Source organism: Atta colombica, unplaced genomic scaffold, assembly GCF_001594045.1.
Source record: "Atta colombica isolate Treedump-2 unplaced genomic scaffold, Acol1.0 scaffold78, whole genome shotgun sequence".
Classification (NCBI taxonomy): domain Eukaryota; kingdom Metazoa; phylum Arthropoda; class Insecta; order Hymenoptera; family Formicidae; genus Atta; species Atta colombica.
This window is the reverse complement of record NW_017259570.1, coordinates 932153-945825: the sequence shown is the minus strand read 5'-3', so window position 1 is coordinate 945825 and position 13673 is coordinate 932153. Positions and strand designations below refer to the sequence as shown.

The 13673-nt window shown below is 32.8% G+C and overlaps 1 protein-coding gene across 3 annotated transcripts in view; it reads left to right on the top strand.

Annotated features, from left to right (window-relative positions):
* The window catches only part of LOC108692694 (homeobox protein Mohawk-like), a 50430-nt gene extending 45924 nt beyond the window's left edge, over positions 1-4506 (top strand). For 2 of the 3 annotated variants that reach the window (XM_018201078.1, XM_018201077.1), the window contains exons 3-5: positions 2862-3088; positions 3349-3513; positions 3894-4506. In XM_018201078.1, the coding sequence (XP_018056567.1) occupies positions 2862-3088; positions 3349-3513; positions 3894-4254 (753 nt within the window). In that variant the 3' untranslated portion in view covers positions 4255-4506. The remainder of the gene's footprint in view (positions 1-2861; positions 3089-3348; positions 3514-3893) is intronic. The other variant, XM_018201079.1, reaches the window with a different exon arrangement.
* Positions 4507-13673: the final 9167 nt, after the last annotated feature.

The following is a 13673-nucleotide window of genomic DNA, read 5'->3' as shown; positions in this document are numbered from 1 at the left end:
TATATATATATATAGAAATTATATATATATGATCTCATTATTATCTTCCTCATTACTACTATGCACATAATAAATACACACAATATCAAAATAAAAAATCACTAGATATCAATATTTTTCATTGATAAATGTTGCAAATACAATAAGAAATCTTATGTAATCGAGATTTCAATCAAATGGCTATACTTGTGAATTGCACTACATGTTATCATATGTAATAGCTCTCTCAGAACGCATAATGTTTGCTACACACTGAACATGGAAACCTTTGCCTCGCGGCGATAAATGATGCGTTCGAACAAACGTGAGGGAAAACGATATTGTGTGCCTTCCAACAAGCGACAGGGATGTCATGTTTGTTTAACATTGGCAAACAACAAGGATGTAATGATTTATTATGTCACATCGTGTCACTTTTATCGCTTATTGGAAGGCACATTATTAGCGCTACTTCTGTCATTCTATCTTCATTGTTTATTAGATATAAAATAAAGTTAAAATGACACAAATAGCGCTAATAACATTTCCGAATGCATCTTATATGTGACGCGATAGCGAATAAGCTTACAGCTCCCAAAATGCACATTCAGGTATCATATTTTCCCGTGCGGCAGGCGTCGCATTTTTTCCCACAATTGTTTCCGCATTCAGTGTGTAGGAACCATAATGGCTCCTGCACACAGAACGCGGCAAAAATTGGCGCGATAACCGATCAATATCTCGCTTGTTCAGAAGTAACAGATATATAATTTCCACTGCGTGATAAAAGAATGAATCCAACTTTTGCCGCTGCAGAAATAATATTACATCATTTCTAGAAGTTTTACAAGGTGAGGCTGACTTAAAAACATAGAATTATTGGTTAATGCGACAACTTCCACCGCGGCAAGCGTTGCCACGTTCTGTATGCAGAAGCTATAAAACCCTGTGACGGAAATTGGCATGAAAGCTAATCAGTTTATTGCTTTTCCTTTTTATAAACAACTCAAAAATTATCATTTTTTTAGGTGTCATTGTATAGCAAGTGAGCGATATATATATATATATATATAAAATACTTTATTACGGTATTATTTAGAATAGCCGCCCCCCCCCTCACCTAAAATCTTAATAAAACTATACTAATTCGACGTGTAAGATACTCAAACGAAAGAATTGAGCCAAAAATATTCAGCGGTCAGCCTCGTGAATCGAGTTATTAAGCGTTAAATTGAGTTGGATCTCTAAAGCAGAGCCTTCCAATTCGCAAGCACCGTGTGTCCCAACTCCAAATCCCCTTGTCTCTCGACTGTTCGTCATCTTCTTTTTCTTCTTGAGATTAGTGGTTCCTGCCTTCTGTGGAGCAAGCGGAGGCAACAGGAGGCAATACGGCCAGATCATGTCCTAGGGCGCGTTTCCGAATTATGTATGAAACGCATGATGTATCGTTTTATTCTTCTTTATTATTTGGTGAATAACAAGGGTAAATGATCGCATCATGTATAACTCGAAACGCATCCGATCTCGTTCCTTCATCCGTTCTTCTTCTTCTTCCTCTTCTTTCTCTTCCTCTAATTCCTCTTCCTCCTCTTCCTTTTCTTTCTCTTCCTCTTCTTTCTCTTCCTCTAATTCCTCTTCCTCCTCTTCCTTTTCTTTCTCTTCCTCTTCCAGGAGTATAAATGTGAATGAGTTAAGAATTTCTATAAACCAAGTCCCTTTCTTGGCTTATATATGCTGAAATAAATTCTAATTCTAATTTTATTCAAACTATATTAGAAAAAAATCAATATAATTCATTAAAAAAAAATAAGAATAACTTATTTTAGAGTAAAAAGAAAAAAAATTATTCTCGCTATTATTTGGCATACTTTTAGTTTTAAGAATAATAGAAAGATACATGTGTATATACAATGATAAATAATTTATATTCATATATCTTTTCTGATACAATAGTATAGATATATAATGATAAAAAAATATAATCTGTGTTACACATAGATTATATATTTTCATCACTAGAATGAGTTAACTACATCAATGGCTTTTCTAACAATGTAAAAATAATAAAATTATTTAGTTAGAAAAAATATACTTTTCTATAATACAGAAATATGTGCATGTATATATATATATATATATATATGTATATTGAAATAAATTCATTTAATTATCCTCTTCTTTCTCTTCCTCTTCTTCAAAAATGAATATATTTCAATTAATTTTTTTTTCAATCAATGGAGAATTGATTAAGAAACAAGCCCATATAATATGTAAAAGACTTAAGGAATTTCAAGATATATAAATTCAAAAAAAAAAAGGAAAGGAAAATTTAGAAACACGAAAAAAATCTCGATTTAGAAAGTTGGGATCCCAATGTATACAGCTAAGGTTAAATAGGAATTTCACAATCTAAATCCGTAACTGTTTGCATTTTTTTTAAATAACTTGTAATAAATTTTATAGTTAGATTTTTTTATGTCTTGCCAAAAGATTTTTATAATTTCTAATTCGACAAGTGCACTGTGTTAAATTTTCTATTTAATCTATTAATTTAATTCGAAAAGAAGCATAACAATTCTATGCGGTTATTGTAGCCAGTTATTATAGAAATTATAATTTATCAAGAGACATAAATATTTCGATAAATACTTCTTGTATAATATATTTTACTTGCTTTTACGACGATTGTCTAATTATTTATCCAATTATTATAACTCCTAAATAATAAATTTGTGTTACCAGATAATGAAAAAGCAGACCTCAGTCTTTTAGATAGGTAGCAATAATTGATTTATTAATGTGCGATTATAATAGTTCAAGCTGATTTCTACTGATTATCCTTCAGTTTGCATTGATTTGTTAATAGTTATTGAATTTTGCAGGTGTGTAACTGGTTTATAAATGCTAGGCGACGCATTCTTCCTGGAATATTGAAAGAGGCTGGTGAAGATCCAAACCGTTACACAATATCACGTCGTACTCGTCGCGTAAACTCTAGCAGTCCCCTTCGGCATGGTCGAAGAACTCCTCTCGAACCGATTGAAGACGACTCACCAGCACAATGCAACGTAAACTTTCCACAACGTGGATTGGAAGAGCCCACATATCGGTAAATATCTCTTTCTGCATCTCAATTATCCTCTACAATTAATCTATAATTAATAACGAAGAATTCCATCGACTCAACAACGCCGACTTACTTATATGAAAAAGCTCGATAAGATTTAATTTGCTTATCTAATTCGCTAATCTGCTAATGTGCTAACAATGGCGAAGTTTCCTTTTTTTGGAAAAGTAAGAAAATAAAGAGGGAGAATAGATTAGATGTGTGAAAATATTAGATGTATCATTCAAGATTTGCGTACGCAGAAGCGAGGACTGTCCGAACGATTACGAGAGCAGTTTGAACGACTACCACAGCGAGGAGGAACATCCTTTGATACGATGGCCCAACGTAATCGTTCGTCCTTACGCTGAGGCTCAAGTCGAGCAATTAGACGGCGACGCTATTTCTCATCCGTATGCTCGACGAAGGCAAGTTTTTAATTGATACAACAGTTGCGTCCAGTATAAAAAATAAGCGGGAGCTTTGCAACTGTTGTAAGTTTGCTAAAATGCCTTCTAACAGTTTTTTTTGAGCTTTCAACACATTCGTTAAGCGCGATCGCCATTTTCTCTGACATAATAAGATAAATAAATAATTGAAAAAGATACATAGGCAATCAAAAAAAAAAAAATAAGGAAAAAGAATCGTGTAAATGAAAGTCGAGCGTTTTCAAGTAACATGCATTTTTCGGTGGTTGAGAATATTCGCTGATTCTCGCGCGCATCTAACACTATATCCTGGCGTTGTGAAAAATAATATAGACGTCAAATTTTAAGAACAATAAATTAAAGACAATGTTTTTTTGTAGGCCTAATCCTTCATCCAATATGGACAACTCTGAGAGTTCTGCTCAAGAAGAACCTGCTGCATACTGGAGCGCACCCCGTGAGCATCTAGTATCGCCCGTCGTTCAACAGCACATCGCATATCGTGGCCTGTCGACGCGAAGTCTTGAAAACGCTTATTTTCACGAACACAATGGTGATTCATTCAATATGCTCGTCGAACTTGCGGTAAATTTACCATATGCAATTTCTTTACCCAACACGCCTTCACCAGAGTCTCGTCTTTCGACGTCTTCCCCATATTCGTCACCTTCGTCTTCTGTTCCATCTTCTCTTCCATCAATGGAAGAACCTTTACACTCGAGAGATACAACGATATCGTAATTATCGTTGCCATTGATAATCGCGGCTCAATGGATATGACGACGATATAAAAGGTAAATAAAAGACAAAAGTTCCTCTCAAAAACCTAGCAAATTATTACACTTTTTAGAAATTGTTACAGTTATATCAAAGCAGTCATTATCGTCATGTTGATCTCATTGCTACTGTTAAAGGATCTTCTTTCTCTAAGAGTTGAAAAAATTAGGCATTTTAGGAATGTTTTTAAAGGAAACATTGGACCATAATAGCGAATAAAAGAAGAAATCTAATATATATAGATGCAAACATTAAGAAAAGGTTTATATATTTTTTTATATGAAATACATATTAAATATACTATGTATTTCGCATATAAAATATGCGATATATATATTTTTTTTGTTCGAAATTCATGTTAAATATATCTTTTACCTGTAAAAAATTCAAAAATTTTGAAACAAAATATGCATATTTAATATTTAATATTTCTTATGAATATCTCTTAATTATTCGTGTTTATATTGGATTTCCTCTCGCTATTATGATCCAATAAATGTGTTTGTGAGTGTTCTAGGATCTTTCCATTTTGGAATTCGTGATTATGGGTTGAACCTACAGACTTTTATCTATCGCAGTCGATATCTTCATATTTAAAGGCAGTCCCAAGATACGATTTCATTTGTGCGTTTTTGTTTTAAAACAAATTTTTCAAGTCTTTTGATTGGCTGTAGAATAGAGAGATCCGGAGACCTCTCTATCTTGTACACATTTGTATACGCAAGATTGAGATGTACTAAACATACGTTATTATACATGGTTTTTATACATATAATACTATATATTTATGTATTATACGTACGTTTTATACGTATTATACATACGTATTATACATGCAAGAAACTACTCAACTCTAAATTGTCATATGACAAAAACGCACAAATAAAATAGCAAATCCTTATTCTGTGATTCTTAATGCATTTCGTAAAACGACTAGGGATGGGACTTCATTTTGGTTGTCGAAATGAAAAATGCATGTAGGACAGAGAGATATCTTTGAATCTATATCAAAAGGCTTTAAAAATTTATCGTACAACAAAAATGCACAAATGAAATCCCACTCTTAATCTTGCCAAATAATTAAACATGATTGGTTGGACCACAGGTTGGACAGCAAAAAACTAGAGATCCATACATGATGTATGCACACCGCTGTTAGTGAAGGAATGAGGATAGTCTATATTTTTTTCTCGCTTGGAGAAATTTGACGAAATCCTTATGACCAGTATCTGATTAAAGGATCTCTAGTAAAAATCAGTCATGCTGATTTGTTCGGTAAGCACGCTTAGTCGCTTTGCCGTTTCGAACCCAATAATAATGAAAGTTACAGAATAGGTTTGCTGGACGGCTCCTTCCAAATTGACGTATTCTCACGAATAATATCATAGAGACAAAATCATTAACAATTTATAACATTATATACTCATGATATACTCACAGACATATGCATATGTAAACTAAAGGACAGCTCAGAATCAAGTTCAGTTGTATCACATGAAAATCGATAGTCGGTAATAGAGATGCGTTCTATTTTTACGTTCACACGTTATAAGCATTGTAAGAAAATATAGTGGAAATAGACAGAGAATAGATCAGAGGTTGCTAGATCATTCGGAACTTACCTTACCAAATATTAAATAAGGATGACATGATGACACCCTAGGAACATCCAGATAGAAATTCGAATATTCCCATAGAAGTCTATGATTGAACTATAATAAAGAGAAGAAGAAATACAAAATGGACATAAAAATTTAGAAATGTTCGTAAAATAACTTATACTATACCTTTTACATATAAAAAATTTTAAAACGTTTGAATATTTTCTGTAAAAAAAATTCTTAAAAACACCTTATTTTTTCAGCACCTAGACTAACATCTTCCCTTAATATTATGAAATAACATCAGTTGTCAAATAGTTAAGAATTTATCTGATAAGCAGAAACGTAATAATTTCTAACTTTTTGGGAAGAGAATTTTACAGCAGTAACGAATACAATGACATTTAATGTCTATGAAACTCGATTGTATGTACTATTATTTTACATATAATTTTGGTATTCTATACTCATTTTACAGTTTTCATATTATCTTGATTATTTTATTTCTGTTCACATCGTTCTTGAATTTCATTATGTTACAGAAACTTTTAAGCATTGAAAATGTTTTCTATTGCCTTTGCGAATCGCATTTATGTTTAATAAACGCGAACGAAATATTTGTCAGGATAATGCATTTTCGTACAAATCGAGCTCTCGAGATCACTACTCGTCTCATCGTTTTAAGTTTATCGACAAAGTAAAACAATTAAATTGAAATAACAGGTGAATAAACCTCTTACGTAGTGTAAATATAGAAGTAATACGTCTGAAAATACGCATTCTCTTGTATAGAAACAAAAGAAGAGCATACGAGCCAAAGACTATTGTTATATTTTGTTAGTGCTAACTATTATATAAGTATAGTACTAATTAAATTGTGTTAATCGCGATAGATTCTTAGACAGTATAACGTAGCAATTTTTGTCTGTAAATGTCACGAGAGACGATTAGGCGACAAATCCGCTTAAAGAAACTGCGAGTATATTATATACGTGAGATTCGTTACATGTGTGTACATGTGTATATTCGTGTGCGAATTGCCATATAAATTAAGATTTTCTGCTGCATTACAAGAGTTACATTATGACCGTGAAGAGACTATAATGTGGCAAATAATAAAGGTGTTCATGGACAAAGTTGTTAAATGTACAACTGAAGTTTATTTTAATACAATACAATCTTGTTATCATAGTGATAAATCAAATATTTTTGTTTCGATTCTCCTACACATTTAAAATAGTGCTATTTTGTAATCGCTGATGTTACAGCGACGCTAAAGCATGTGGAGGGGGATAAGTGGAAAATTTTGAAAAATATTGCATATGTGCCATAATTCGGATACACAAATTATCTGTCTATACATAATAGTGTAACGTAAGTGATTACAAAATGGCATTACTGCACATTAATTGATTTCATTATGACATTCAGTTTTAATTCGAAATACGAATTAAAATTCTATCGAGCTCTACTTGATATTAAACTGATAATTATGATGTTGTTATTCATTTTTATATCCCCGCGAAAATTAACCTCCGAAAAGTCCTTGGGATCGTTCGTGAATAACAGTACAATATTCATTTCATTTACTTATCATGGCTTACTGAAAGTTTTTATAGTTATAACAAATTTTTTGATGAAGTTGAAGATTTCTTCTTAGCAAAAGTGTAGCGAACGATTACAAGGGCTTTTCGATTGTATTTATTTCTTAAATTTCAAGTAGAGACTTAAAAATACTACACTGCCAATCACGCAACGAGTGAAGTGTCTTAAACTCTCCATTTTTTAAATTGTTATTGAAGTACATTTGGAATTCAAGTAATGCCGAGTAGTATCATTTTATCCTTGTTTAATATTCGATGCAAACAAAAATAAAATGATACATTGGAGCACTCGGTTTTCCGAACATAGATTATCCGAACATAATTATCTTTATATACTGAGCGTTTGCAGAATTTATCGTATTGTAGGAGAGATCGACCTGACAAGCGTTCTACTTTATTGTACAAAACTTATCGATCTAAAATTGTGCCTTCCCTCGAGACGTCCTAAATCATAAGGGACGTCTTTTAATTCATAGTTACTATCATTAGAACTGTTTGCTGTAAGCGATAGTGAAGCGAACACCTTACTGAGTTCATGTCAATTCAAGTAACAGCATTTTCGCGCGTTTTCTATACTTGCGTATGAGCCATCCAGGAGAAGAAGAGTATATACTCTCTAAATTCTTTGAAATGGATTCTCATTCTAAAAATTTATATTATATAAAAATTTAACTAGTTTTAAAAAAGAGTAACTCAATTTTTAATTCAATCTTTAAAAATGAGATTTCATTTCTTACAAATGAGATTTATTTTAAAAGTTTTAGAGAGTATCCTTTTAATACGCAAAGAGTTCACGCAATTTCGATTCAAAAAGACTCTACAAGATCATCTTGGGAACGTAGGATTTTTTTTTTCACCAAGTAAGTACGATATCAGTTATCAAAAGGAAAGCGAGTCGATTGGTCCCGTTTTCTGATCTCTTAAATTAGTGTTAAGATGTAATCTTCGCTATAAATATTATAATCGCACGTTCTTTTCATTTTCAATATACTATAAAACATATGTGAAAAAAATATTCATAATTTAACTTTCAATATCTATCCAATATTTGTAATTTCACATGAATCATAGGTTAATAATTAAACGCAAAAGGAGTATCTATGTTCTGCTGGTAGGAAACGACTTATGCATGAGTGTAGAAAACGCATGATCCTGTTGCAGAACGAGGGTTGATCTAAATTCGATAAGGAATTCGCTTCCATCAGTTTGTACATTTTGGATAATTGATTGAGATGAATTTGTTTTTGAGAACATTCTCTAGCAGGACATAAGATTTTTCGTTTTGATTTAATCTATGATGCGATTGAGAATTGAATTCTGAATGTGTATTTTTTTTTCTTTATGTCATGATAATGTTGAATGAAAGTAACGATCGAAAATAACGCGATGGCAATATCTACGGCGAAAACTAATCTTCGGAGGAGAATCTATTACTTGTATTAATTGAAAAGATTCTGAGATTCTGAGAAGAGAACAAATCTGACTCGCTTTTCTGAAACTAATTGATATCATCACATTTATATGAGGAAAAAGAATCACGCGTTTCCGAGATAATCTATCAACTATCATTGCATCAAGACTACAACGTTGCTTAATATTATTAAAATGTTCCATGCTATCTGGGTTTAAATCGGAGTTGCGCACTCTTCACACGAGGAATAACTTGTATTCCTATTCAGTTGCTGTCTTGGATGTTGAAAGGATTTTGGCACTTCGCGCGATGAGCTGCGACTTGTATCTTATGTTTCGAAACTTGCCGAGACGAAGTACCTTGTGGAACTGGATTTGTCTCCATCAAAACTATGCGAAAGTCAGGCTTACTGGCTACAGAGAAAATGACTTGTCCAATGCCCTTTTGTCGTACAGACACATCGCGATACATATCTTTATAGGCACGTTCGAGCATTATTATTAATTACGTGAACCTGTTCTACAACTATTTCCATGTGTCAAACAGGTTATATTTTTGGATAATAATTAAACATATATGTAAATCGGTGTATGTAAAAAATTATTACAATGTATGTGTGTGTGATCAGATTAAAATATGGATTTAACACATTGTTCGATATAAAAAAATGAATTTGAACATTTAAACATAATATTTAGTGACATTTTTACATTAAAATAATCATACACATATATTGTATTCATTTCTTGCACACTTGGATCTGCAGTATGCGCGCAAAACTATTATAGATCATTTGTACATCGTTCTGAGTTTGATTTATACGTACATACAGAATTATGTGATGATCAATAGAGTAGTAAGAAATTGATCGATTATTCATTCAATTGTATTCTTAAAATTCACTACTCTATTGTAGAAATATGCGTAACGTACAAATCTTTTTAAGCACGTATAACGTTTTTTAATACGCGAACCGTTTAAAGCAGACAAGAAATTTCATTCTGCGCGTTATTAATATCACTGTACTTTCAGACAATAATTACACGTGCGCGTAAAGTTACATATTCAATTTGTAAAAGAATACATCGAGTTTAAGTTTCATTTATACTCGTATACGAACACGTATTATGTACGAATCTTCATAGACATGTATAAGCATTAGATACAACATGAACCTGTTATGAGCAGTTTCACTCTCTGCGCCGATAAGCATATCGCTATACTTTCAGACAATAACTAAATACGTGCGCACAAAGCTATCATTTGTAAGAAAGTACATCGATTTTAAGTTTGATTTATACGTACATATTACGAAAAATAAAATGTACACGTGCCATAAAATACTTGTCATTATTTAAGATCTGATATATCTATATATTACTTTATAGCTAATCATATATTTAATGTAATCGTTAAAATCGTGTTTCTCTTAAAAAATCCTCATAGCGTTGGACCGCTAAGTCGTAAGTCGAAATCGATTCCTGATCTTTTCTCGTCTAATTTGGCATAAAAAAAAGGCCTAAGAAAAAACTCACAAGTTAAATATGTACTTAATTAATTAATTATAATCGATATTTGTTAAATAAGCCTAACGCGAAAAGTTAGCGTTTTCGTTATTGTTAACGGTAATCTTTATTATCTAACCGTAATTACCTTTCCCTCTTTAACCCCCTTTTTTCTTCTTTTTACAGCGACGTCTATATACCGCTATCTTCGTAGATGTCCCTCGATTTTCTCCTTTTTCATTCCCCAGCTGGTTCTTTCATTTTACATAACGCCTGTCTTCCTTTTCCGCGTGTCTCTTCGTTCTCTTGTTCCCAATATCATTCCGTATTTAGATACAGCGACGGCTCATTCGAGGCGATTCGTTCGCGACGCAACACTTCGCTATTCGAGACGATACTGTATCTTTATTTTAAACTCCTTATCAATGCGTGCAAATAAAAATCTAAACGAAAATCAAAGAAGTATAGGCTCTAAAGATTAAATCAATAAAGGAATATAATGCTAATGAGAGCCGACACTGTTGTACGTGTGTAATAAAATATAATATTTATGTTAATTACTAATTACAGACGTTTCGACCACATGATTCGGTCATCCTCAGTATAGCAATATCATTTTTCGGAGTCAATTAGAATCGTTGTAACAAAGAGAGCAAATACCATTGAATCATCGTTAGGCTGTTGCCCAAATTTAAAAACTTTATAGTCATCTGTACTTAAGTTAGCTGAATATCCAAACAAGAATTCCATCATTTAGCTAAAATTATGTTAATAATTGAAAGTTTTTAGCAACGCTGTTGATAGTCAATGTATTAAAATTAATTATATCAATTAGAAAAACCTTACTCTGTGATTCAGCATAACGATGATCCGTTATAAATTCGATGTGATTATAACTATATCTTGAAAGCGTGTGAGAGGACATTTCGTGTTCGTATTGTTTATAAGTATAAGTGTTAAGAAGAATACATACATACATATCAACATAAAAATTGACAAAACAAAATTATAACTTATCGAACAAACAACAACTAAATAAATTACTAACATAAACCGGAAAATCACTAAATAAAAAATCAACGATACAAATTTTATAGCTTGTAAAGCAAGGAAACATCATTTTGTCTTTTTAAGTTATTGTATAACGGATCCAACATTTTCATGTCATTTTGTAAATTCAGTTCATTTTTTTGCTTTTTTACATCGCTTCCGAAATTAATAATTTATTAAACCTTTGTTCTTCATTCAAAATCTTAAAATGTCTTAGAAATGTCCTCTCACGCTTTCAAGACATTAATTGGTGATCAACATAAATATTATTACACATACAATTCTGTTGGCTCTCATTCGCATTATATTTCTTTATTGATTTAATAATTAAAAAGCTTCTGAGAGTCGATTTTAGTTGCACTCAATAATTTTATTATTTTCAATTCACACATAAGATAAAATAATTATACATTAGAAATCTAAGATTCTTCTCCGTTTTTATTTTGCGTCAATCATTGGCTCATTGTATTTCTTTAATTACATTTCTGCAACACTTGACTGTCACTTGTATTTAATTATGGACACATCTATATATGTAATTCCAAGACGCCATTTGTATCAATATGGATACATATACATTTTATAAATATATTAAAAGACATGAAATTTTAACAATATTAAATAAAAAAATCAAGAAATATGTTCAAGAAAATAAAGTAAAAAATTTGGTTAAGGCGAATCTTAATGCCTTAAGGGCATCTACAATGAGATTTTAAGGCGTATATCTTTAAGTTCTAAGCCATAAACTGTAGAAAGAAAGTGATTAATCTAGACATGTCCAATTTGAGCTCTGGCGCTAAAATGCAAAACCATCGGCGCAAAAAATTCAATGTAAGGTTTCGGGGATTGCCGTAAATAAGTTGTAGTCAACACACGTTTTGATCAACCGATTCTGACACGATTCACGACCATTCGTCCTTAGGCCCTTAAAATCTTATTGTGTACACCTTTTAGGCAAGGCATACAAAAAACTTAAAAGGAAATTGGCCAATCATGATAGAGATCATAAAGCCATAACGTAAGCAAATCCAACATGTTCCTCGCTGCTTATGTTTTACTGCGTAAATTTTTTCTGTGAATTTTTTTTTGAATTGAAAATTGTAAAATTCACACAAAATTATTATTAGGTACATTGCTTTAAATTCGCCTTGATCGAACATAATCCTTTAATTATAAATTGAAATTTTTACATCAATTTATATTTAAAGGTATAGAAGTTAAAATGCAAAAATATAATAATAGGTCTGTTTTTTATTCCTGCATTAGATTGCACTAAAACTTTCTTTCTCGCTTTCGCCAAATATCAAACATATACCTATCTGACTAAGTTCTAAAAGTACACTAATTCAGCCACAAAAAAATAGAGCCAGGATGACAGGCAATCAATTGAAAAAAATCAAGATAATCAAAGTGTTAAGTTCTCAATATCCTGACTCTTATTCCCCCTCGATCGAAAATTGGATGAGATAGATTCTTGAATGACGCGCTGCCCCACCGCACGAAATGCGAAATGATCAACGAGGGCTCAGTGAGTAAGGAGGGTGAATCTTAGCGCGTAATTCGAGGAGGGAGACAGTAGTCTCGTGCCAGAAATCGACGATGAGGGCCGCGCGTGCGATCAGTCTGAAAGTCAGCGAGCGCGAGCCGCTGATCATTCTCGGCTGATTCTCGGCGAGCGAGCGAGATCACGGGACCGAATCCAGCGCGCGTCACAATCATTTGACATAACGTCCTCGCAAGCGGAAACGATTGTGATCGATAAGGACCCGCTTCCAAATCATCAGCGTCCGGCAACGATTATTTTAAATTCCCTAGAATTCTATCGATCATATTTCATGGAAAATAATTCCGTCGAAACTGATAAAGACATAGAAGTACGAGACATACGGATAGAATCTTTAAAAGGTGGCACGGGGTGTCTTCGAGGGAGAAATATTCAAACTCACTCGCGCACGATTTAATTTGCAGCAAAAATCATCAACGGAAACAAATTTCCAGAACGTTTCACGTCGCATTTAATCACGGACGGAATATTCGACGCGATATCGAGCTCTTCAACCGACACCCCGCTGCAAGGACGCGAAGATACCGTCGTTCACCAGTGTCACTGAGATGAAGAAACGTCGCGGATAAGATTCGACGATTTGCGATGCTAGAGCGCGAGCCGCGATCAGGAGGAGCGTGTACGCCGATATCCGCTCGGCTGTTCTCC